The 25,876-nt window shown below is 37.2% G+C and overlaps 2 protein-coding genes across 4 annotated transcripts; one reads left to right on the top strand and one right to left on the bottom strand.

The window, feature by feature from the left end:
- The first annotated feature begins 17 nt into the window (after positions 1 to 17).
- On the top strand, positions 18 to 13,433 carry alpk3a (alpha-kinase 3a). Of its 3 annotated transcripts, XM_043264153.1 has the most exons (16): positions 18 to 100; positions 372 to 421; positions 708 to 982; positions 1,651 to 1,689; positions 2,172 to 2,293; positions 2,518 to 2,635; positions 2,745 to 4,122; positions 6,781 to 9,229; positions 9,678 to 9,825; positions 10,606 to 10,733; positions 10,826 to 10,861; positions 10,967 to 11,241; positions 11,655 to 11,743; positions 11,844 to 12,061; positions 12,157 to 12,205; positions 12,304 to 13,433. In XM_043264153.1, the coding sequence occupies exons 3-16, from the start codon at positions 846 to 848 to the stop codon at positions 12,644 to 12,646; spliced, it is 5,529 nt and encodes a 1,842-aa protein (XP_043120088.1). In that variant the 5' UTR covers positions 18 to 100; positions 372 to 421; positions 708 to 845; the 3' UTR covers positions 12,647 to 13,433. The 3 variants fall into 3 exon arrangements, with proteins under 3 accessions (XP_043120088.1, XP_043120089.1, XP_043120090.1); XM_043264154.1 differs by having other exon boundaries at positions 24 to 421; positions 711 to 982; XM_043264155.1 differs by lacking the exon at positions 1,651 to 1,689 and having other exon boundaries at positions 24 to 421.
- On the bottom strand, positions 13,014 to 23,641 carry slc28a1 (solute carrier family 28 member 1). Its single transcript, XM_043264156.1, has 18 exons — positions 23,491 to 23,641; positions 23,187 to 23,263; positions 23,034 to 23,107; positions 22,762 to 22,853; positions 22,452 to 22,641; positions 18,474 to 18,615; positions 18,143 to 18,256; positions 17,927 to 18,001; positions 17,768 to 17,848; positions 17,587 to 17,667; positions 17,298 to 17,423; positions 17,051 to 17,181; positions 16,800 to 16,968; positions 16,235 to 16,429; positions 16,051 to 16,132; positions 15,822 to 15,920; positions 15,414 to 15,519; positions 13,014 to 14,750 (listed from the first exon to the last, which is right to left on the bottom strand). Exons 1-18 carry the CDS (start codon positions 23,492 to 23,494, stop codon positions 14,639 to 14,641), a joined length of 1,950 nt encoding a protein of 649 aa, XP_043120091.1. The 5' UTR covers positions 23,495 to 23,641; the 3' UTR covers positions 13,014 to 14,638.
- Between the last annotated feature and the right edge of the window lie 2,235 nt (positions 23,642 to 25,876).

Here is a 25,876-nt window from a genome sequence, read left to right as displayed (position 1 = left end):
CCTGATTGTTCGGAGAGCTGTCATCAAAGGGCCACTTGCATCAGATCACTTTCAACCTACCACGTATTAGATGCATTTGGCTAAATTTCTACAACACTGGGTAATTTCTATGTATGTTAAAGTATCTATCCAGTCAGTAAAAGAGAGCATTACTGGATTTCATGAGGCTGGCAGATAAGAAATGATTAAAGCGGGAGATTTTAATCTGCTTTTGGAAGTTTTTGCTGTCTTTTTCTTGGACGCTGCTTTCAAGTGGCTTCAGAGCAATGGCTAGTTGTGGAAAATGTGATGTGCTCTCGCGCCTATTTGTAGGCCTGCTATAAATAGGGTCCTGCTGGTAACACATGCTCTGCTGTGATTGACAATTCTAGTGCTACTGGGACAGCAGGCTCCAAAGAACAGGCAAAGAAACATACTAATGGTGAGTTCTTTAAGCGTTATGCTGTTTTGTCAAGCAATTCAAAGTTCAAACTGTACGTGTTGGTTTGAAATCAAATACAAATCACTGTATTTGATCAAACTGAAATTAGCAGACAGCGGTTCCTATTTATAACTGCTCTGTTCAAATGGTTTGCTTGTTGAGACTAACTGCCCTTAAAACACAATGTTTCTGTCTAAATATATATATTTTTTTACGTATAATTAATATTGTTACTTTTACGTTCGTATTTTTCAGGTTTGATTGATTTGTATTTTTTCCTTTTCAGTAGTTCTCCATATAGTCACGAAGTGGAACTTTACATTTTGGTTCCAATCGCCCGAATTTTACTCAGCAGAAACACTGAAACCCCACTTAAAGAGACTGGTGGGACTTTTCGGAGAGCTGAAGTTATTTCTTTTGGACAATGACATCCAGGAGGCCCATGACCCGCTCTTACTCTGGAAATGGGAGATCGGGAAGCCAAAATGGGGAGGATGTTTCATCGGCAAGCGGAAGGTCAGAGAGCCGCAACTACCTCTCCAACGTTAGACCTGAAAACAGGTAAAAAATCGACCAAGTTTGATTGAGGTTGCTTTTCTGCATTGTTTGATTGTGAAAAGCCTGTCTGCGTTTGTCAGAGTAATTTACACTGAAATTTTGAGCTTTTTGTTTTTTAGATCTAGAAATGAATCTTTTTATAAATATTTAACTACAGTGTCTTACTAATCATTGTTTTTTTCGGAAATATAATTGAAATGTATCTAAATTATTCATGTAAATATATAAAATAAATAATGTATAATTCAATTATATGGAATATTAATGGTCTTAGTACCATAGTCTTAATGGTTAGAACATAGATAATTTTGTAAATGTAAAAAAATAAAATAAATCTCCCATTCTGATAATTTATTTTGTCCAATAAGATGTCATCTTAACACACATCAAGTAGCATAAATCTCAATCCAATTGCCCTCAGTATAATGTTTTTTTGTTGCTGCTGAAATACTGATGTATCGTGGTTTCCACATTGGTTGTTTTGTATTTGCTTGACTATGACTATGTCAAGAGAGACCACAACATTCACCCCATTAGTAACAGCATTTACTGTATAATGTATTACAGATGCTCCTGGCTGTGATTAAAACCAGGGTCACACAGTGACCAGTCCCTAGTTTAGATGTTATTGTCTGATGAGTGTCCCTTTGATTTGCCTCTTTTCTAAATAGCTTTTCAACTCACAGGTATTCAAACTACAGGCCATCGAGGTAATAAAAGCTTCCCAAAAGGTCAATCCCAAACTAACTACACTTCAAATAACAATTTCTATTCCCCAAAATGCCTCTCTGCTTTGGTTTGTTTTACAATTTCAGAAATACAAAATTATAGCCAACTGCATTTGTTTGCAATGTAATCAATACTGTGACCCACCTAAATAACCACTGTATATGTAAAAAAAAAAAAGGATGCTATAAATGATTCCAAAACAAACTTTTACATCTTAGTATTATAAGGCTAAAATAATTTCCTCTCACCCTGTTAATACCTTGCAGCCTTTCCTCCCAATGACACCAATAATTATAATTTTGCGTTTTTCTACTGATATTAATGATTCACGTGTCTATCCAAACTGTTGCTTTATATTAATTTGTTGATTTACATAAAAATGTTTGGATTAATTTTATAATATATACTAGCTTTCCTGAAATGGGGATTAATGCGTTGATACATTTTTATTGCCAATTTCCAGGAGTACATTATGTACCGTCATGGCTCAACTGACAGAAGAGACCCAGCCATGTTTTGAGACCACCATAAAATCGAAGGCAGTGTCAGAATCATGCAATGTCAAGTTCTCTTGTGTGGTCACAGGTAAATTGATTCATGATTATGAAAAGAATTGAAAATATTGAATATGTTTAATATGTTTTATAATATTTCAGTATTGTTAAAATACACAACATACAATTGTAAGCTGGTGTATATATATATATACTAGTATGTTCAGATATTCTAGTATGTTCAGTATTATAATAACATTACTATTTCAATTTAATAAGAGCAAACTTCCTCTGTTTTACTCACATTTTCATCAGGTTACCCGGCTCCTGAGTTGACCTGGTACAAAGATGACATGGAGTTAGATCGATATTGTGGTCTTCCTAAATATGAAATATTTCGCAATGGAAAAATCCACACACTCCACATCTACAAGTATGACCTAACTTCTTATTCTACATGCCTAAAAAATACATTACCTACATTCACATCCAAATCAATCTTTTATTATTTACATAATTAACTATATTTCTTCATTTGACAGCTGTACAGAAGATGATGCAGCCATTTATCAGGCCTCAGCGAGGAACAGTAAAGGCATCGTCTCTTGTTCTGGGGTGCTGGAGGTGGGCACCATGAGCGAGTACCTGATCCACCAAAGGTTCTTCGCCAAACTGAAACAGAAGGCTGAGAACAAGCGACGAGAGCTGGAAGAGAGTCGACGTCGGGGGAAGGAGAACATCAAGAAGGAACAATTAAATGTGATAAACCAGGAGCGCATACTAAGGAAGCGTAGGATTCCTGCTGGGAACGATACCCTGAGCTCTTCTCCCACAACCCAGGATGGAGTTGAGAATGTGAGCTCCCAAGGGAAAGATGAAGAGCAGCCTGCAATGATAGATGATAAGTCTGATAATATCGCGGTACAAGCTCCTGTAGGAAAAGCAGAGATGAAAACGGAGAACGGTAATGAGAAACTCAACCGTATCTGCGATCCAATGGAGGCGGTCTCCACAAAGCAGTTTGCCAAAGAGAAACCGGGTGAAAAGAAGATGCGTATTACCAATGGATTTGATGAGGTGGGTGTTATTAAACCCACCCAGAGCAACAGAAAACAAGAGGATGCTAATGAAGGAATGAGCTTGGCAAAATATTTAGCTGAGTCTGTGCAGTCACAAGCTGCTGAGGAACATCAGAAGTCACAGGTCATGGAGGTCGATGTTAGTCCCATCCAAGAAAGAGAACGAGCACTGGAGATGGAAAAGGAAAGATTAAAAGAAGAGAGGAACCGTTCACGAGAAACTGATAGGGAGAAAGAACGAGAGAGATCCAGAGAGAGAGAACGGGAGAAAATTAGGCAAACAGAACAAGAACAAAAAGCTACATCTGGGCCTTCAACCAAAGCCTCATTACACAAAGAGCCAGAACATCAACACAAGTCATCTCTAACCTCAGTTTTTCACTCCCTAAAGGACATATTCTTTGGCAAAAGCAAGAAGTCAGAGACAGCAGAAACCACAAAGAGAACAAGTGAAGTTATCACAGAAAAAGAAATTCCACAGCACCTTCCTCCCTCACAAACACCTCCTCAAGAGTCTTTGGTTTATACTGAGGCCTCTGAGCTTCAGCCACCAAAACTGGTCCAGGAGTCATCTTATAGCGTGGATTTGGAAGTAAAAACAAAGCCTTTACCACAAAAACAAGACTCAGTCGTCCATAATGATATCATAAACTACAATTCAGCTGAACATATTTCAGAATTTCATGCAAACAAACTTGAGGATGTGTCTACCACCCCTAAAAGAGAGCATGTTGAGAGCATTGGAGAAAAACTTACACTTTCTGTATGGGAGAATGACATGCCAAAGGACGAGAGTAGTCCAGAGGAAATCCTGCAGATTGATCAATCCCTGCTTCTCAAGGTGAGTTCACCACACCTCTCATTTTGCAACCTGCCGGTATTACCCATCTGTAGCACAAGGCCTCCTGCACCACAGCACATGGCAGTTATTTATAGAGAGTGCATTTGTGCGACAAGACTTGAGTTTAATTACACCAGTCCATAGCCAAGATGATGACAGTAACTATACCCAAGACGACACAGTAGGCAGATTTGAGATTATTTGGTCTTTGGCTTCTCATGTTCAAGGATTGAAGGTGTCAGCATTGTTCTTATAGACTATTTTCTTGGCAAAACTGCAAACACAGAGTTTGGGATACAGGAAACTAATAAAAGGGGGTATAAAGACTGAGAGCACTAGTTAATTTTTTTATTTTGTTTTTTTATTTTTATTAAATACAATATTATAAGCATTACAGTAAAAAAAAAAAAAAAAAAATTGTTTGTGTGTACCATGATGTGTTTTTGTTGGTTTGATTTTTAAAATGAAGAGGATTAAAATGTTTATATATATATATATATATATATATATATATATATATATATATATATATATCCTGTCATGCTTATGAAATATTGTTTTTGAAAATAATGTATTTCTTAAAAAACTATTTCTTTTTTTCTGTGCTCTTCTTTTGTCTTATTTACGGCTCTCTCCGAGGATTTGGAATAAGGGCCACTGGCCCTTTAACAAGAGAATCAATAATGCACAGAGTAAGCATGAGTCAGACTAGCTGTTTTTTTAGCTTATCTAGAATAGTTAGAGAACGTGTTATGAACAACAGATTGCTTTAGGGAAGCATGACAAATTCAACACGAAATGGTATTTTCCATCCAGTGTCATAATATTGTTGCCTTTAAATGGATGTGTTTTAATGATAGTCCAGGTCAGGATAAGATGAAGGACAGTTGCAGGACACTAAGACAAGAAGACAAAACCTCTTCACATTTTCCAGATTCTTTGGTTCCCTGTGTCTTAAAATAAACCCGTTTCTAATCTGTGCTGAGGGAAGCCATACCATACAAAGAGAGTTCGCTGACTGCTAAACTTGTATACATTATGTCAGAGAAAACAAAGTCAGCTGATAATTCACCATTACTGCAAATATTTCACTAGCATGTAAAATCTTTATATAATGGATGACTAAGTGCCAAAGACACCCTTTCATTCGTTTTGGTTCAGATTTTATTACAAACATGTTTACTACTGTGCATGCAACTGTAGACAGTAGTTGAGATTCTTTCTTGGCAGGAATGTGCACATGGCAGATGTTCTGTTAGCCCTCACATGATTTTTAAATGCCATGGCTGAAGATTAGAGAGAAATGAGGCTGTTAGAAAGGCATGTGGAACCGCAGTGATTGCATCATCGCTTAAAACCAGACACGGCTAAATGCTAATAACAAATTCACGTTTGTTAGCCAACAGAGTGAATGTCACCTTTAATTAATTCACATGTGCTCTACAGTCAGAACAAACATGTGATAGCGTTGCACCTGGCATGTAACACATTCAGCTGTTTTATTTCCTATGCAATGTGGAAGTGCAACCACCCTAGCGTCTCGTGGGAAGTTAATGTTAGTTGTTGTGGTGTATCAGTTAAGAGGAACCCTGCATATTCATCTGAACTTTGCGTGTTAAATCACAACAGAGGAACTTCTGTTAAAAGAAAGCTCTCGTAAGAACGGTCAGTTTGTCAGTGTGACAAGCTTCTTCTGTCACTACTGAAATGCCACTCCATTTTCAGTACAATTAGATGTTTCAATAACACTGTAAGCCGATTATGTTGTAATATGTAATATACAATATAATATGGTTATAAAAGTAAAGTGAAAGTGACAGTTCACTTTTATATATATTATATAAAATAACATAAACCATATTTATTGGAATATTTACCCATTTTAGAACATTGACGTTAGGTGTATACTGATCATTTACTTAAAAGTTCACTAATACTAAGTGTTTTAATTATGTGGTTTTGTGGTATTAGTTATATCATATGTCAGTGGTCATAGAGAAGTGTTGTCAAGCTGATATGACAGCTCATAAATATTTTGTTGTTTTCCTTCTACATACATGGAAAGTTGCACAAGATTAGAAGTCTGATTGTACAAATTTGTTTATAGTTTCAAATATCTTAAAAAACAAGTAAACAAACCAAGTGACAAAAAAATTAAGGTACATTAAATGTATTCAATAAACGCAACATTTTATGTAGAAAAAAAACAGGATTAATAATTAACATTCAGAGTTAAATGTAAGCTTTTATAAAAACTTCCACTTCAGTTGATCCTTTTTTATCTTAGGAGCAAATCAATTTAAGCATAAAAGTGTTTAATTATGCTGTTTTATTACTCTCCCATAAACATTAAGTGAAGTGACTCCCATACTTGGAATTTGTGCTCTGAATTTAACCCATCCAAAGTGAACACTCACACAAAAACACCTGGAGCCTTGCTCAAGGTTCTCACCTTAGTCGGTGAAGGTTATTCACTCCTCCAACCTACATTTCCTGCTAGACAGGATTTGAACCTGTGACCTTTTTCTCTATCCATTAGGCCATGACTGCCCCAGTGCATGCTGAGAGACTTATCTAATACTGTGAATTCTGTGCAGTGAATTCTATGTTGTGAAGCCACAAGTTAATTATGTAATAAGCAACTGTTTATGTCTTAAGGTTACAGGTGACCATACTAAACCCAGTGACACTTATGTTCCTGACTCTGTGGGCTTGGTCAATCCTCCATCAGAGACTGAAAGGCTGAAATTTACCTATCCTGAGGATGAGGTCATGCGAGGTGCTGCGGAGCTGCATATTTTGAAGGAACAGGGGGGCTCAGCTGCCCCCCTGACAGACCTCATCATGGCAGACCTGGAAAGCACGCAGTGTTGTGAGAGCCAGCCAGAGTCTCAGCTTTCACAGCTTGCCGACTTTGTCCCTACCGAAGTGCACACTGAGTCCCAGTCAGTGGAGCTGAGGGTAGAAGAGAGCAAAGAGCCAAATGAGAAAGTAATTCCTCATATGGAGGAGGAAAGTGTTATGAAAATGCTAGAGGGAGGTTCCCTGGCAGGGAATAGTAAAGAAGAGATGAATGGTGCAATAGAAGGGAATTCTTACACTGCAGGGAAAAATGAGTCGGTGAGTGACTTTGTCATAAAAGAGTCAGTTCTTCCTGTAGTTGTAGTGAATGAAAGAGAATATGAAATGAATGATCAGAATTCATTGTCGCCAGCATTGGGGGTAAGTCAAGAAGGGGATTCCATCGCTCTTGTGTCTGAGAGTGCAATGGAAATTGATTTGAGACCAGATGAAAAATCAATACCAGCCATAAATGATAGTTTCACAGAGAATAAAGAAGTTCAAGCTGACTCTGCTACAGTGAATGATTTTAATATGGAGGATAATAAAAGCATTCCAAGTCAGTGTAGGAGTGCTGAAGAAAAGGTAAAAGATAGTGATGGAGAAAAGACTGAGGAGAGTACTGGAGAAAAAGACAGTGTTAATGCTGAAAAACTAAAGGATGATTCCAGTCAACCAAAGAAAGAAGATGTTAAGGGGAACAATAATGTTGCTCCAGAGTCAGAAGCATCTGTTGTAATTCCAGAGATGGAGATCCCCAAAAGTCCAAAACGAAGTGAGACTGAAGTTGTAGAAAATCAACCGAGGCCACACAAAGTAGATAAACCAAAACTACTGACAAAAGCACAAGCAGAAAGACGTTTGAGTGAGAAGGACCAATTAGCAGTCCAACCAATCATAATACTCCCCGATACAAGAGAAACTGTTATCAAGAATGTGGCAAAGAAGAGATCTGCCCCACTCATCCCTGAAATTAAGGTCACATTGCCAGAAAGGGTCAAACGTGAAGAGCCTGTTATTGCATCTAGAAGTGAAATTCTGAAATTAGAGCCTGAGAGAGTTATGCAACCCTTAACACAAGAGGTGGCACAGATATTTCGAGAAAAGGAAAGACAAATGGATGATGCCCCTAGAGCATCAGGTGAGTCAACCTCCAACAGCGCTTTAGTTATTCCAGATCTTTTGGGTGCAGCAAGGAACACTCAGTCATCACTTTCTGTAGAGAGAGCACAGGAAATTAAACCACAAAACCTAGAAGCAAGAGTGAGAGGTGGAGAAGAACAAGGAAGTATCAACACTGGGCGTGGCAGGGAAGATGACACTAATATCCCTATAATCAACATAGCATGTGCTGATGACAACACAACCACTCTTGATGAAGAGCTAACTCACAGACACCCCTCACTTCCTGGCATAGTAATCTCACCAGATATCCCTCAAGATATTCCTCCCATTTCTGTCACAAATGCAGAAAGCCACACCGATAACAAAAGAGAAGACCCAGAGACTTCGATTACTATGCTAAAAAGTGAAAGCAATCAATATGGTCTGCTTGCTACTTCTGAGAAACCAAAAGAGCAGCTCATGTCTCAGCTGAGTCCTGATATGTCTACAAAAACTCTGTCTAGCATTACAAACCAAGACCCGGATAAGGTTATCCAGCCAAAAGACACAAAAGCAGAATCTGAATCTGACAGGCTTCAAAAAGACAAACTTAGCCTAACAACCCCTGTGGGACCTACACTCCCTCCACTAAGTCCTGCCAGCTTGCGAAGGCTAATGGCAAAGAATAACCCAAACTTAGAGAATCAGGGGTCCATCTCAGCCGCATCAGTGGATGGAAGTGAGAAGAAAGGGGAAGAGAGCGGAGGAAGTACACCCACGTCCACTCTGTCCTGTGAAAGTAGCCCAAAGATGAAGCGACGAGACAGTCTCACCTTAATACCCTCAGCCACCCCCGAGGAGCTGGCTTCTGGTGCTCGCCACAAAATCTACCTCGCCAAAACCAAGTCGGAGGATGAGGGATCTGACACACAGGGGAAGAGGGATAGTCCGTATATGTCACCCAGTCAGGCTCGCAGAGCGGCTTTCTTGCAACTTCAAAGTGGGCAGCAAACACCACCCACAGAAAGACGCTCGCCATTGATGGCCCGACGCAAGGCCACACTGGAGGTGCCAAAACCTAAGGAAGAGGTGGCAGAGGTGACAGACAGCACAAAGACAGAAAGCAAACCAGCCGAAAAGGAGAAGCTGGACCCCTTCAAAGGTAACAAATGTGTATTTTTATACCAGCTGATTGTTGTTGATCACAGTTTTTCCAGTAGGAACCTTAACTATATAACTAACAATATGAAATAACTAACATTTCTGTTAAGTAATATTTATCGACTGATACTGATAATATCAAAAGATAGAATTTGCCAAAGATGACTGGTTCAGATCCAGGACAAGCCCTCAATTTTTTAAACCGCTCAAGTTTGACACCAACATAAGAAGCCATAAACATATTTGTATAAATATGCATGCATGACATTGGTTTGTATTGGTTATTCTCCTACTTTCTAAGTAAGTGTTCTAATTTTGCACTGTTCAGACATTATCAAGTTGACACCAAGTTGTGGGGGGATCTCTGATACGAGGGGGGGGAGAGTAAACAGTACATATCTTTACCTTGTTGCCTCTGTCAAGCTACCCCTGATCTTCTTTCCATTCAGCTCCTCAGGTTATCCGCAAGATTAGGGGAGAGCCCTTCTCAGATGCCGCAGGCCACTTGAAGCTGTGGTGCCAGTTTTTTAACATTCTTAGTGACTCCACCATCAAGTGGTACAGAGATGAAGAGGAAATTGTAGAGATGGAAAGACGGTAACTTCTTGTGATCTTTCAACACAGCCAAAAGCAAACAAACTAAACTAAGGTTAAAACAGGGTAGAAAAGGACAGTGAGATTTCAGGTTAAAAGTTATTGTTGGCAGAAAAATGCTAATGCAGTAAACATAAAAGGACCAACAAAACTTAATTAAACTTAAAACCATTTTTCTACATATTTGAACAAATGCTTGAAATGTTGACGTATGACAAATTTTCCACTATGACAGTGTGCATTTTACTGCTTATTATAAGCTAATATAGCGTTTAATGCTGTAAACCTTAAATGTTATTAGCAATACTGTTAACTGCTTTGTGGACTTGTCATTCACTTATTTGTATTTGACCATGAACACCACAGCTGTTACTGGTGAGGCTTTAGTCAGAGAGTATGTAACCCAACGCTGCTCAATTGCACCATCAGGGGATATTAAAATCTAAATTTGTTTCTCACAGTGCTGTATCAGCACAATGACGCTGTACTCGCACACATACACCCTAAAGTGTGTCATGTGTGCATGTGTTTGTAACACACTGCCCTCAAGTGGCTGTATGTTTGTGGTACTTTCCATTAATGGAGCATAAAACAGCTTTGTAAAAAGTGTACAGTATGTATGTTTAGGTATGTGTATGTATATAAGAGTTATAACCTTTATAAAAAAATGCTTGGTTTATTTACTATGCTTAATTTGCTCTAATGCTAGTGTATTGGGATATGAGTGTATTTTGTATAATTGTGTCTTTAATAACATTTAATGTACATCTTTTCCCCTCTCAGTGCTGGGGATGAGAGTCCAGTGGCCCTGGCCATAGTCCAGGCTTCCAGCAGAGACTGTGGAGTATATGGCTGCTCAATCAAAAATGAATATGGAACTGACATCACAGATTACTTACTCAGCTCAGACAGTAATTTATAACTTATTGGTGTATTAATATACAGAAATCTGCTAATATACTATTTATTATGTTTACTGTGACATTGTTTCTTTTCTGGGCAGTTCTGGCAGAATTTTTCTTAAGGGAAGATTTAGAAGGTAAGACTTCTTGAGCAAATCAAAAGTGTTCATTGCAAGTTTTACTTCAATGTTTTTAATGTTTACCGACATTGAATATTCTGTGCTCCATTTCCATTATCTTAGTTGGAGAAGAGATTGAGATGACACCAATGATGTTCACCAAAGGCCTGGCAGACTCAGGTTATTGGGGAGATAAATTCTTCGGTCGCATCATGACAGCAGAGGTTCAGATTGGAGAGGGATGCGTACACAAGGCCTGTAGGGCAAAGGTCATCTATGGTTTGGACCCTGTCTTTGAGTCAGGCAGCACATGCATCACTAAAGTAAGAAATCCCATCGCATATGGGGCCAAGGAGGAGAGCAACCTGGCCGAGAGAAATCTAGAGATCACCAAACAGGTCAGAGTCTTAGTGGATCACTATTTACATTATATACAATTTATACTGACACAGCAAAAACAATAAAAAGGAAACATTGGGGAAAGTGGTTACTTATACTGCCATAAGTATCATAAAAGCGATCAAAGTGGTCAAGTTCTAAACCTTATTTGTATTTTTTATTTGAACGTTACATGACTGATCATTATGTGGGTAGCACCTATGAGATTTGATTTCACTCATAATATTTGAAATATTCCATCATTAGTACACAAGTTTTTTGGGGCTTTTTTTTATACTCTTATTTTTAAGGTCTTTTTGGATCTTGTAGTATAATTGTATGAAAAAAGAGCAGCTCATGTATTTTTAGCACAGTGACATTAAGTTTAAGATTTTTTCCAAGTATTTACTTTTTGTTTTCTTCTTATCCTCAGGATTGTAAAATCCAAAATACTGTTCGGGAGTACTGCAAAATATTTGCAGCTGAGGCCAGAGTGATAGAGAACTTTGGATTCTCATTAGAGTAGGTCTATGAAGTAATCTTAACATAATGCATGTGGCTACAAATAAGAGATATGTCAAAATGATCTCATTTCAATCTTTGCTTCTCTGAATAAATTTAGGGTCATCCCCCTTCATCTGATGTATCGACCTGCCAATACAATTCCATATGCTACAGTAGAGACTGATCTGAATGGTGTGTATGTGAAATACTGTCTGATGGACAGCACGGGAAGACTGATCACCAGAGCCACTTCTGAGGTGGAACAGAAGTGTTGCACTTTCCAGCACTGGATCCATCAATGGACCAATGGAAACCTCCTGGTTACCCGGTTAGAAGGTAAAGAGATATTTACTTCAGTTGTACTTTTGAGTGAGAACTACTATAAAATATTACAAATATAAATAATATATTAAAATGTACTTGTTTTTCAGGTGTCGATACAAAGATAACAAGCATTGAAATTGCTACTAAGTCTAAAGGGTTGGTATATTTTACTCAGATTAGATTAGAATGTTTACCCATTTTCTGACACTTCCACTTTTTCCCTGGAACAACTAATGTTTTCACATCTGCTGCAGGTATCAAGGCCTCACAGACAAAGGATCTCCAAAGATAATCGAACAGTTTATTACTCAACATCAGTGTAATTACTACTGTGGACTTTTGGGCCTAAGACCCTTAAAGCCAATGGAATCTCTACAACAACCTAAAATAAAGACCTCCAGGAGCCCTCTACTGGCCCGGAGGGGCGTAACAGGCTCATCCAGCCCTCAGCTTCAGAAGAAAGGATCTAGCCCGCAGTCCACCAGGAAAGGCACGTCTAGCCCCAAAGTGGTTAAAAAGACAGGTGAAGCCGGGGAGAGCAATTCCACCACCAAACACAAAGCTGTGGAGGTCCCAAAAACCGTCAGGATGAGGTAGAAAGAAGGACTAGAGCTCTTGGAAACAATGTGCAAAGCAACTATGGCATACTTTTTTCTTTGATTTTCTTACCAAACTTTAGTTTGGAGCCTGTGTAATTACCTATAGCTACTGTTGTACAGGAAAATGGCTTCCTGTAAATGGATTCTGTTTATTGTCTTGGCATATAGTTTTTAAAATGCAACAAATAAGAAGAAATGGCAGTATAGATACAAGGATGGTAAAAGGATGAATGACCAGAGGTGTTTGTCCAATTGTAATATTACTGTGAACAGCTTTGCAGCTATAAGTCACCATCAATACCTCCTGAGAGAACCTTCGTTTTATTTTTAAGAGCTGAATAAAGTATATCCCCTTTTTAAGACTGAAGAAAAATGCTAAACCCGGCTGCCTGTAGACAGAAGAACAATGTTTTCAGATAGACTCTGGAACTTTGTTATGATTTATTCAAATGTCCCTATGTCAAGTTTATATGACTGAAGAACCGTGATAGAGGGACTCTTCAAGGATTCCTCAAACATCTGTGATGTACGTGTCTCAGCTGTGTAGAAATGCAGCTTTTTTCCGTAGCTGTTGCTGAGGTGCTTTTTATAGTGGATTGTTCTGCTTTTAAGGAAATGGCCGTTAATCTAAGAAACGCCAGTGCACCGATATTGGTTGTATATGGGCAAAGTATTAGTGTCAATCAGTGCAAATGTGTTTTTATCTTAAATGTGTCTCCTAGAAGAGGGAAAAAAAAATCATGTGCTTTATTGTCACAGTAAAGCCATTTACTACTGACCTTTCAGACTGTTCATGCGTCATCTATCTCTAGAACCATTCAACTTCACACAAATGGATTATATACATATTTTACACTATCAGTGAAAAGTGTGGGGTCAGATATTAATAGTTTTATTTAGCCAAGATACATTAAATCGACCAAAAGAGACAGTAAAGGAATTTACACTGTTACAACAGATAATGCTGTACTTTTTACATTTCTATTTATGAAAGAATTCTGATAAAAATGACCACAGTTATAATTATAAACAAAATATTAAGCAGCACAAGACGAAAAATTCAACTTTGCCATCATAGGAATACATTTTAAAATATATTAAAATATCTAACTTATTTTTGCTGTGTTTTTAACGAAATAAAGCCTTTGTGAGAATAAGAGACTACTTTCAAAACATATTTAAGAAATCTTACTCCAAACCCTTTAATGCTCAATGTTTGCAGGTTTTCATATTTTGAAATGTATCTTCATGTAGAATAACTAAACTTTTAACTCATTCACAAGACTTTGTAACCATTATTTAGCAAAAAAGGTTCATGCTGACTGCGTAAACTAACCATGGAGTACTTTTTCAGATGCCAGGCTGCCACAGATAGTGGTGAGATGTGATAAGATAGGTCCGTGTATGGGTTTGTATTATAAAAAACTATATGAACTGTAGAGAGAGAATATATTCAGTATGCTTGTAGGGATGAGCATTGTAGGTGTTTCTGCTGCGTTGTGTTACTTGCTTTTGTAAAATAAATATGTAAAAAGCAGCAGAAACTTCTTTAACTCATTTTACCATCCGAAGGCAGAGTGCACTGCTTTATATCTTAAAAACTGCTTGCCTCATAAAAGAGCCCTTTGGCCCTTATTAGTTATGCTTTACTCCTGTAATGCAATATTTTCGCAGCATTTCCAGCATAACTGCCAAAATGAAACACTGCAGAGCACAATGTCTTGATATTTATGAATATGAATATGTTTGATAAGATTGAAAATGATTATAACATTTACAGAAGACAGAATAACACAAATTGAAGTAAATTAAAATACTTGCACACACTGTGCAACATCTATAAAAAAAAATTATGACCAAATAAAATCATACTCTGCGCAGACATATATTAACTTAACATACATTTCAAAATGTGTGAATTTAATAAATAATGCCATTATATTTAGTTCAGAGGTTTTCTGCATTGTTGTATTGTTACCTTCTAGTGAAGCTACAGACAAACAGGTTCCACATAGAGACCACAGCAGTTTGCAAAATAAATTGTCGCATTTTTCACTCCGCTCCAGGACCCCTCAAAAGAAATTGTTCCATTGTTGACAGTGCTGCAAACAAACAAACATTTCTATATTGATGTAGTGTAAACAAATATTTCCCAGTTCAAAGGACAAGTTCACCCACAACTGGAAACTTGCTGAAAATATACTCATTCTTACGCCAATGAATCCCCTGCAGTGAATGGGTGCCGTCAGAATGAGAGTGCAAAAAGCTCATAAAAACATAACAATAATGTGCAAGTAATCTATAAGACTCCAGTCCAACCAAATATTTGTTTAGGACTGTTTTCACATTTAAACAGCCCTTGATATGTGCATATTTCTCTTCTGAATAAAACAATACAACTTTTTCACTGAAGAAAGCAATATTATTATTATTATAAAAGCCTGATAGTTTAGTCTGAAGCAACAGTTTATCCAGTTTATAATTACAGCTTTTCACTTCTGATGTCATTAGATGGATCATTTTGGTCTTTTGTTTGGACTCTTATTCTGATGGCACCCATTTACTGCAATTAGTGAACAATGTACATGTAATGCTAAAATATCTACAAATCTGTTGATTAAAAAAAACAAATATATCTGCATCTTGGATTGCCTATGGATGGGTATTTTTTATAGCAGCAAATGTTTATTTTTGGCTAAACTATTCCTTTAAACAGTGAGCTTTCAGATCACTAAAATCAATGCAACAATATTCTCTTCCCTTACCTTTTGAAAAGATCATAACAGCAGGTTTCAACGTTGGGTGTCGTGGTATTGAACTGTGCACTTCTAAACAGATCCACACAGTCCAACGGAGGAACGAAAAGTATACCTACAGGCAGAACAATGCTAAACTTAAAATCAATATCAGATTTGAACTTATTTAAAACAACCAGACCGGGAGCTGTGGTATAGTAGTTAAACTGTTCTGCTTACTGATATTAGGTTAAAAGTTCATTCATTCAATTCATATCCGATCACTGTCTGTCTTCATTAAGATTTAATCCATTTAATGTGTAATGTAAGCTGCTTTGAATAAAAACATCTGCTGAATTAAACTAACGGTGTGTGGTGATAAAGGTGTTGTTAAAAACGTTGCTAAAACGCAGATTTTAATAATTACAGATTGCTTACCAGCAATACAGGCATTGATCAGGGAAACACAAGTGCCTGTGAACAAGGCTCTGAGTACTAAAGTAGATATGACACCCTTCTTTGGTGGACAAATAGAGGCTATGGAATAACAATAATAAAAAATGATATGTTATGAAAATTGGTGATACTGAACAATAGCGATAAAGAAGTCATTAGCACTAAAATCATTTAAGAACACTTCAAACAAGTGCTTTAAATTGATACTCACACAGGCCTCCAATCACAATACCAAGAGAGCTGAAATTAGCAAAGCCACACAGTGCATAGGTGCAGATGATTTCTGATCGCACCTGCAAGTAGTTGGACAAAATGCTTTTCAGATTATGCATTTTACTATTTTTATTAACGGTGTATTCATACACTTTCTGATGAGACGTTATATAAATACTTACTGAGATCCAATTTTTATCTACGCCATCTTCTAACATGGCATTAAGTCTGTTGCTCTTCAGCTCTGACAGCTTCTCATAGGCTATAAACTCATTGAGGAAGAGTTTAGTGCCAATAAGTTCAGCCACTGTAAAAGACTCATCGTACGGAATTCCCATCATGAAGGCCACCGGCATAAACACGTAGGAGCAGATCAACTGAGGAGTTGAAGGTAACAACTCTTTTAAAACACTTCTAAATATGAATAACTGTAATATAATTAAATTGGGTGTGGATGATGATTGTGATGGCTTCCTTTTAACTTGTGAGTAAATTACCATTCAAAGGCAGCATAAAAATAGAAATTGACTGCAGACTGAAGTTATGGTTGCTGAAAATTCTGTTTTGCCATCACGTAAACAATTACATTTTTAAAACAAATTCGAATAGGCAACAGTTATTTTAAATTGTAATAATACTTCAGACAATTACCATTTTATGTTTTTTGCTATTTTAAATCTAAGCACAAGAGACAAAAACTTTGATTTTTAACTTTAAAAAAGCCTCACAGGATTGGGTAATACATACCTCAAAAGTGACATCTGGGTATCCCACCATGCCTCCCAACCATCTCAGAGTAGCATTTATGAACCCCAAAATGGCAAGGAAAGCAATCAAGTTAGCAGCGATGTTGGCCACAAGTCCTATCGATGCAGATGCGCCACTGCTGACAGCTTCCAAGACATTCTGTTCACCACTGAACACACACACAAAACATTTTAACATGCAACATACAATATTTAGAAACCTAAAAGTTCATATTCAACAGGTGAACCCACCCGCCATCAACTTTAATCTGACCCTTAGATGTGAACTTGCTTTTTTCAGTTTCTGGGTAGGACAATTTGGAGATGGCTAAAGCACATGGAGCAGCCATCACTGATGCAGAAATCAAAGACGAGGCATCAATCTGTGTAGAAGAGATTTATTATCTCTCTGGAAATTAACAAACGGAAAACTACAGAACTAAACATTTCAGTTTCTCGTGAAAGAATTTTATAATTAAAAAAAAGTATGTTGTCATACCCCAAATGAGATGAATGCACCCATAACACTTCCTGCAATGGTGGCAAATCCTCCAGTCATGACAGCATGAATCTCAGATTTGGTCATGTCATTCAAATAAGGACGAATTAAGAGTGGTGCTTCTGTCTGGAAAAAAACAAAACATTATGACAGTAATGAGCTACAATTAATAATGCTTTGCCCCAAAACTGTGTTAAAGCAGCTTCTCCTTTAAGAAACTGATGCACTTTGTAATGAAATGCATTTTTTAATAATTAAGTACATTACAGGAATGATGACAGAATATTACCTGACCAACAAATATGTTCCCTGCCACACTGAGAGTCTCTGTAGAGGAGGTTCCCATCGTTACCTGCATTACCCAGGAAATCTTGCCATAGAAAAATACATCATTAATACAGCCATATCAATGAAATATCTTAGAAAACATATAGATTAAATGAATACAAGACTGGACATTTCACTTTTACCTTTGAGATGATCCACTGCATCACACCCAGGTAGTAAAGCACTGACATTACACTGCTGAAGAACACCACTATAGGCAAAGCCTGTATTGAGTATTAAGCAATCAATAGTAAAAATAAGCCCATTCATACATTTCATGTCAAGTATGTGTCATTACTAACCTGGAAAGCAAATATGTTTTCAATGAGGTCTCCAAACACAAATGATGAACCAGCTTTTGTGTAGTCCAGAAATATCTATAAAAAAAAAAAAACATGATTTAGAACATGGCAGCCATATCAAATTCTGTTTTTCTTTCTCTCATGCAGTTGAAAAAATCAATCATTGTTGTTTGTTGTAATAAGTTACCACAGATTGTAACATATTTTATATTATACCTGAACTTGCTTTCCAAGCCATTCGAATGCTATAAGACCAGGCTCTGTCCTAATGATAAACAGGCCAATGGCAAACTGTAAACCAAGTCCCCAGAAGACTGTCCTCCATCTCACCTAATCAGAATTCAATTTAAACAACATTTTCATTAACAACCACAGTAATTTAAATAATGCTTCTTTAGCATCCACAACTGTCTCATTCTTGGGAAATGATAGGTGTTACCTCAACAGTCTGATAAGGTTTGTAGGAAATACAAAGTCTAAAAAATACATTTTGAGATAAGCATGTTCAATAAAGCATGTGCACAGGAATGTGTGTTTTATTACTCACTGCGGTTCTGTGTGCAGAGAAGAGAAATATGGCAATAATGAATAGACAGACACCACCAAAAGAGATGAGCTGCTCTGGGCGCTTTCGTGTGTCAATTGCCAGCCATGCCACCAGCAGTCCCACCACAATTACTATGAAAACCCTGCATCATACAGAGATACATTGTCAGGGTTGTGGTCTCTTTGTTGACCTTTAGTCTCTGTCACTATTGCGTCTAGTAGTTGTCACCTGTGCCTTGTTTTTGGTTTCACATTGCGCTTAACCCTGAGTTATAGTCATTCAAAACACCGCTTTAACCCCCGGGTGAAGAAATGTTTTACACCTGTGACCTGAAAGTGGTGTTAGCCTGATGTTGCCTGCTGTTCGACAATCAGTGACTGACACTGCAAATTTGTAAATAAAAAGGGTTTAGGAATATACAGTGTGAAACATCTGTTAATGAATACCCAGGATTAACAGTTAACCCCACGTATAGTATGAGCAGTGTAAAACGGGATTACAGATAACCCAGGATACCATTTTTCCAGGGTTTAGGATTATCCTGGGTTAATAATTTCAAGTGTGAAAAGTTGTGTATTTAAACAACCCATTTCACTCAGTGTTTCGGCAGAACCTGATTTTGCTGAGTTTGACAAGCTCCTGGATCAACACTTTGACTAGCCAGTCAGATTTTAAGAACCACTTTTTGTGAAGTTTAGGCTATAATCAGTGTTTGGGGCTTGTACATCAGTATCATTCATCTAACATTTCCTCTGATTTTAGGCACTCGTGGGTAAGGTTAGGTTTAGGTGTAGAGATATGGTCAAGACTGACTTTTTGGATTAAAATTTTGTTCCAGGGTCAACAAAATATGTTGACCCAGGAACACACAGAACAGAATGTGTTTCCCATGTCATGACCAAATCTAGGTCAGTTTCATGCCATGCTTAATGGATTTATCTTTAAACAACTTTGTTTTTTTTGCTTGTTTGTTTTTAAAGAGTTCTTTTTAAATCACAGAGATTTTCTTTGTGAACTTTTTTAAATGTTTTTTGGATTTATTTTGTGGACCTATGGGACTTTTGGGAAGCAATGACATTTCTTTTGTTTCTGAATTGACTGCACTTTCTGAACTTTGCAAATGCCTTATGGATTTACTTTGTAGACAGATGGGAATTACTTTTTGCAAGTACTGACATTTCTTTTGATTTGGAATAGACTCCTGAGAACTTTTGTATGCCTTTTGGATTTACTTTGTGGATTTACTTTTAGAAAATGTTGTCAAATCTATTTGCATTATTGGAACATTTAGAGCTGACTTTCTGTAGTTTTTGGACTTACAGTTTCATCAAATTAAAGATCTAAAACATTCCTCAGAACTGTGAACTGGTATTATGCATTTGGGTTCACTTCTTTTGATTGTTACACTGAGCCAGACATAGTCCTAGCAGATTTGCCACATGCCCAGGACCTTCATGGGGCAGTTGCTCATCAGGGGGCCAAGGTAGGCCAACATCTGACCTTTGGGCCATAGAGAAATCATTCACCAAACTCTTCCACATTTCTCCTTTCTTTAACACCAAGATGAGATATCTTTCCATCTCATCCAGTCTCCTTCATTCCCTTTAATCTTGGATTTATGGCTTCTCATCGACCTCTCTTCTCCTCCAATGCAGGCCGCTATGAACAGTTATATTGAGAAAGTCCTCACTACAGGGTCTATCCAGCCCTTAACTTCCCCTGCTGGAGAGTGGGTTTTCTTTGTGTTCAAAAAAGATGATGGTATTCGCCCATGTATTTATTACAGTGGCTCTCCTGTTTCTGAAAACCCATTTGTAGTTGAGGTTGATGCCTCGGACAACAAGTTTCACTCTTATGCGTTTCCTGTCACATCAATTAACACATAATGAAAGAAATTATGATGTGGGGGATTGAGAACTGTTGGTGATCAAACAAGCATTAGAAGTGTGGGGTCACTGGCTCGAAGGGTCACAACACCAGTTCACAGATCACAAAAATTTGGAACACTTCCAACAGGCTAAGCAACTCAATCCTCGCCAGGCTTGATGGTCACTGTTTTTCCTTGGTATCTTTTGTTATTTGGGCGGAGTATACTCAAAACACACTGCATTCCTCAACAAGCAGCATGCCTTTGAGTGCCAGTTTGGGTTTAAACCTCCAGTGATTCATCAGTCCTTTCCATATTTCAAAAGTAAATCCAGTTACCAACCGACTGTTCCTGTCTACATCACTAAAAAACAAACCCCACCTTCCATGTGTCTTTACTAAAACCTGCTGTTTCTTCTGCTTTCCAGTCAGACCTCCTCCTCCTTCTCAGATCACTTGGGGCCAGCTTGCTTACACGGTCCACTGGATACTAGACTCTCTTCACATATGGAGATCCCTTCAGTACCTGGTGGACTGTGAAAGCTATGTCCCAAAGGAACACTCATCTAGCCTTTCCAGGACATCCTTGACCCAGAATCGGGGATCCTATCAGGATTGTGGACTTATTTCTGGCCACTAGAAGCCCCCACTGTCTTGTTGTTGGGTTTCAATCTCTGTCATTATGTTTAATAGTTGTCACCTGTGCCTTGTTTCTGGATGTGTATTTAAGCCACCCTTCTCTTGAGTACTTTTTTGCATGTTTCCCATGCTTTGACTAAGTCTACGTCAGTCTCATGCTCTGCTTTATAAATTTAACCTTTAACAACTTTGTGCATCTGGCGTAGTTTCTTTGACATATGCTCTCTGAAACTGTTTGGAGTCACTCACAGATTTTCGTTGTAAATTTTGCTGAATGCCTTTTAGATTTACTTTGTGGACAAATGGGAATTACTTTTTGGAAGCATTGACATTTTTGTTTGTTTTTGAATGGACTCCTGAGAACATTCTGAATGCCTTTTAGATTTACTTTGTGGACAAATGGGAATTACTTTTTGGAAGCATTGACATTTTTGTTTGTTTTTGAATGGATTCCTGTGCACTTTTTTGTATGCCTTTTGGATTAACAGTGGACTTTTGGGATTTACTTTTTGAATAATTGATTATGAGCTGACTTTCTTGATCTTGTGAAGATTTAGGTCTTAAATGTCATCAAATTAAAGAGATCAATGCATTCCCCCGGAGCTGTGACCTGGTTGTCTGTTTTATTATATTTAGAGATGTGGTTCTCAACCATTTTGGCCCCAAGTTGTCCAACACAATATTCAAAGACTTAAATAAGATTTTTTTTTTTTTTTACTTATTAACATTGAGATATTAAATATTGATTAACTGTTCTACAATTAAAAGTATTTTCTGAAGTGAAAAATTATTTATTTATATTGAAGAAATGATTTTATAATGAATTGTATACTAATAATATACTTTTTTTTATTAACTTAAATCCTTTTTTGTCATCTTGAGACCAACTTATTAGTTTGCTGGGGTTGTCCAGCAGGTCCTCCAGCCTCCTGTTTGAGAACCACTCTTTTAAGGTCATTTCATCAATTTGCAGGCCAGTTTGGAAGACTTATTCACTATGGGATCACTCAGGAATTTTCTGAAGGTGTTTAGTATAAAGATTCCAATTTTGAGAGGACGAAAGTCTAAGGCTGACTGATTTTAAGGACTGATTTTGCGGTTTTGTTCTACACTAACTGCACAACAAGCTACAAGTTGCAATTCAAGTGCATAGCTCACATTGTTGTTCTTGTTGTAGATACAATATACAGTAGCAACTTAGCAGCAGCAGGCTAACTGAAACACTCTTGTGAAATACCTTAGGAAATTCCAGTGGTAAAAGTTCTCCAATGAACAGATCTTTACGTGACCTCCAAACCATTCCAACTAACTAAATATATATACTACAGTTTAAATGCTTGGGGTCAGTAGGACTTTGCTAATAAATTTATACATTTAAAATTATTTATTAGCAAGTGCACTGACATTTAGAATGTCACAATATGTGACAAAAAACTTTATAAATAGATTATAAATCTTAGAACTCAAACTCACCACTTTATCCATCTGACATTGGATTTGAAACACCTTTGCACAGGCTTGAAGAACCTCCTTATGCTGTCACCCTTGTACTTGTTCACCAACTCACACACAATGATAAACACCCCCAGACAAGTGAGGACAACCAAAGCAATTGCCCTCTGGAAGTTTAAATAACATGCAGCAATGAAGTATGCCAAATAACCTACAATTTAAAACACAAAAACATACCGAACATTATTTACTTCAGAAGTGACTCGCTGTATCAACAGGCTAAATTAAAAACAATTATAGCTACAAAACTGGGAAGTTGAAAATATCTTACCAGCAGCAAGTATTCCCAAAGCAATGTATCTGATTATTTTGGAGTGCGTCTTGCAGAAGATCTCTGTGGCCGTGATGGGTATGCATGCTTTGCTATGGTGAACAATGAATACATAGCTAAAGATCTTGTACATGTCCTACAGCATGACAGAATATTTCTCATATTTCTTAATTAGGATGACATTATGTAATTTCAGGGAAATCTCATTTCCAAATAATATAACAATGAAATCAGAACGATGTCGTATTTACAGATTAGATTCACAACCACACCTCAGGCATGATTTTGACTCCTTCTCTGACCCCTCTTTGTCACTGTCACTCAGGTCATCTGTTAGTTTATCCTCCTAAGAACATCATTTTGTTTTAAATTTTTAAACTTGTTAACATTTTATAGAGCGCTACATCACACTTCCTCGAGCCTACCTTCACAAAAGCTGGATTGTCCACACCTTGTTCATTCCCATACGAGACGGCTGTCAACTGTAAATCTTCTTTGTCCGCTGTAAAGAAAGTTTTTAGAAACTTTTTACCAGCTCTACTGAACCTTGATCCAACAATACCTTAAGAGCTGCAAGTTTCAAAACACGTCCGTTTCCACATTTAATCAAAACAATTATTAACTACTACCCACAAATACAAAACCAACACCTCCTTTATTTAAACTATGGCAAAATAATTCCAGTTTGAATAAATCTCTAAAGAATGGAGAGGTAAATAAATGGCTTACTCATTCTGCGTTCTCTGTGATAACTGCTGGGTCTTGAACCTTGAGCTGGGATATATACTCTGCCCACTTGGAAATCTTATCATTAATTAACTACACACTAATGTGTTTTTATTTAAGACACTTTGCACGTTGCTATCAGATTGATAGTCAGGAATCGAGTAGTCATGAAACAGCATCTTTTTATCATTTATCGCAATGAAGCTCCTCCTTATTTCCAACGAGATACAAAGTGTAGAAGAAAACAAACTATCAGGAACAAAAACTGAAATGTGACAAAGGGCCTGCAATTCTATGGCCGTCCCAGAGGCAGAGTCACATGCTGAACAGGTGCCTGAAGAGGAGGAGCCAGTATTATCATTAATAGTATCTATATAATAAAACGCTGAGAGACAAGTGACCAATCAAAACTAGAGCCTGATGACCAATTAAATCCTGATAGCTGATACGAAAGCACAGTAAGTGACTCTGGACCAAAAACCAGTCATAAAGGTACATTTTTGAAACTGAGATTTGTATATTATCTGAAAATCTATAATCTGAGGGTGCAAAAAAAAAACTACATATTGAGAAAATACATTTTAATTTGTATTAACTAATTACAAGTCACTAATTACAACAGGGTCATGGTTTGGATTCACAGGACACAATTCTCGTCAATGGGCCCTGCCCTGGTTCTTATAAAAAACCAACAGTATATCATAGAAGACTTTAATGACAGACGTTAAAGGTCACTGCAGTTACATATATAATTGACCACAAAATACATTATTTAAAACAAAATGAGTGTACAAAAGATACCAGTCTTACCCAATTCGGACGCTAGATGCCACTGTAGCACATATTAGAAATGTTACGCCTGGATTCAGAACACATCACTAATACAATGCACTGGCAGCAGTCTGAACCTATGCTGCTCCTATTGATATATGGAGAATGATTCATCTCCACTTAATCAATTAATCCTATATAAACATTTTTAAAGCTTACTAGTATTATCAAAAGCATGATTTTACTGTGCGTTATGTTCTTGTCCTTGTATAGGCTACTGACAATGCACAATTTTAATGTAAAATGCTGAGCCTAAACTGAAGTTTTATGATGGCATCTCCACAGTATGCGGAACCTATGACTGTTTTCATGGAAACTCATAAAATTAAATGGTGCCTAATACCTTTTAGTTAACACAAGATGACGCAGAGGCACAGGTTAATAGACCGCAGTGTGCATCACTGCATTTTATTGAAGGTCTAGTGTGTACAAAACACATTAACAGATATTCATTAAGACATTTCATGTGCTTTGTTAGCAGTCGTGATTCACTAATATCAACCAAGCCTTTCCTGCGCATTTTATGCACAAACTGAATGCTGTGAGTTAACTTTGTGCAAAATCATTCCTGAGCATATCTTGTAATTGTTTTTATTGGCATATATGGTTTAGTGAACTTTCCAGTGAACAAATTCTTATTAAAATCTATTAAAAGATTAAAATCATCTAGACTACAAAAAAAAGCTTTGATAATTTGTTATCATTTTCACCTGTTTCACTGTTTAAGGCGAGAGAATTCAGCTCTCTGTCTCTCTCTATGCGTGTAATAGCAGAAAATGTAAACCTATTTGATCAGGTTGAAGAAACAACTGTTTTATGAAAATGTTTTAAAAGATGTGAAAGACTACATATTTAACAGTGGAGCTGTCACGAAGATTCACAGAAGTATTTGAGAAAAGGCCAAGTGCATTTGGACACTGATATAAATGAATAACTTGAAATTATTTATGAAATCTGTGTATTACGGAATTTGACTTTTCAATCAATTTCAATTCAATGCGTTCTCAAAGGAATTGGTGTTTTTGGTTATTCCAGTGTTTATAGGCTAATAAATACACTTATCAGCACATGTTAACCCCAATCCTACCTACATTTATCTTTTCAACACGTTTCCACCCTGTCAAAGTCTGAACCTCTGTGTACCCTTCTATCTAATCTACAGCTAATCTGAAATAAGGCCAACAACAGTGTTATCAAAAAATATAAATAGTGAAAAATTTCAAATGTAAAGTTGTGGTAACACCTTTTTTAAAAAGACCCTAATGCAAAAAGACGACGGCCGTGACAAATTAGTTTGTAATGTGCAAAAAAACACACTGTCAATCATACGACTTTTTCCAAAATTTAACTTGTCCCTTCCATATAACAAACACCCTTATAAATGGATTAAATAGGCTAGTTGCTCTTGTTGTTTGTGAAGACATGGCTAACGTAATTGTATGTGGTTAAGCCTATACAGCGTTTTTGGGCATCGTATGCGCTTTTGTGTCTTGTAAAGGGTCTGGGAGGCTGTCCGACAATGCTGTCTATGTAGGCAGCTCCTCGTGATTTGAGCCAC

The sequence above is a fragment of the Puntigrus tetrazona genome, chromosome 18 (genome assembly GCF_018831695.1).
Source record: "Puntigrus tetrazona isolate hp1 chromosome 18, ASM1883169v1, whole genome shotgun sequence".
Classification (NCBI taxonomy): domain Eukaryota; kingdom Metazoa; phylum Chordata; class Actinopteri; order Cypriniformes; family Cyprinidae; genus Puntigrus; species Puntigrus tetrazona.
The sequence above is the reverse complement of the archived record's forward strand: the minus strand, read 5'-3'. Positions and strand labels throughout refer to the sequence as shown.

Coding starts and splice junctions, on each gene's coding strand:
- alpk3a (XM_043264153.1), top strand. CDS start 846: ATGACATCCAGGAGGCCCATGACCCGCTCTTACTCTGGAAATGGGAGA. Junction 4,123..6,780: donor ATCAATCCCTGCTTCTCAAG/GTGAGTTCACCA, acceptor TTATGTCTTAAG/GTTACAGGTGACCATACTAA. Junction 11,242..11,654: donor ATCTAGAGATCACCAAACAG/GTCAGAGTCTTA, acceptor TCTTATCCTCAG/GATTGTAAAATCCAAAATAC.
- slc28a1 (XM_043264156.1), bottom strand. Junction 15,921..16,050: donor TATTGTGATTGGAGGCCTGT/GTGAGTATCAAT, acceptor GTTATTCCATAG/CCTCTATTTGTCCACCAAAG. Junction 14,751..15,413: donor TGTTATGATCTTTTCAAAAG/GTAAGGGAAGAG, acceptor GTTTGTTTGCAG/CACTGTCAACAATGGAACAA.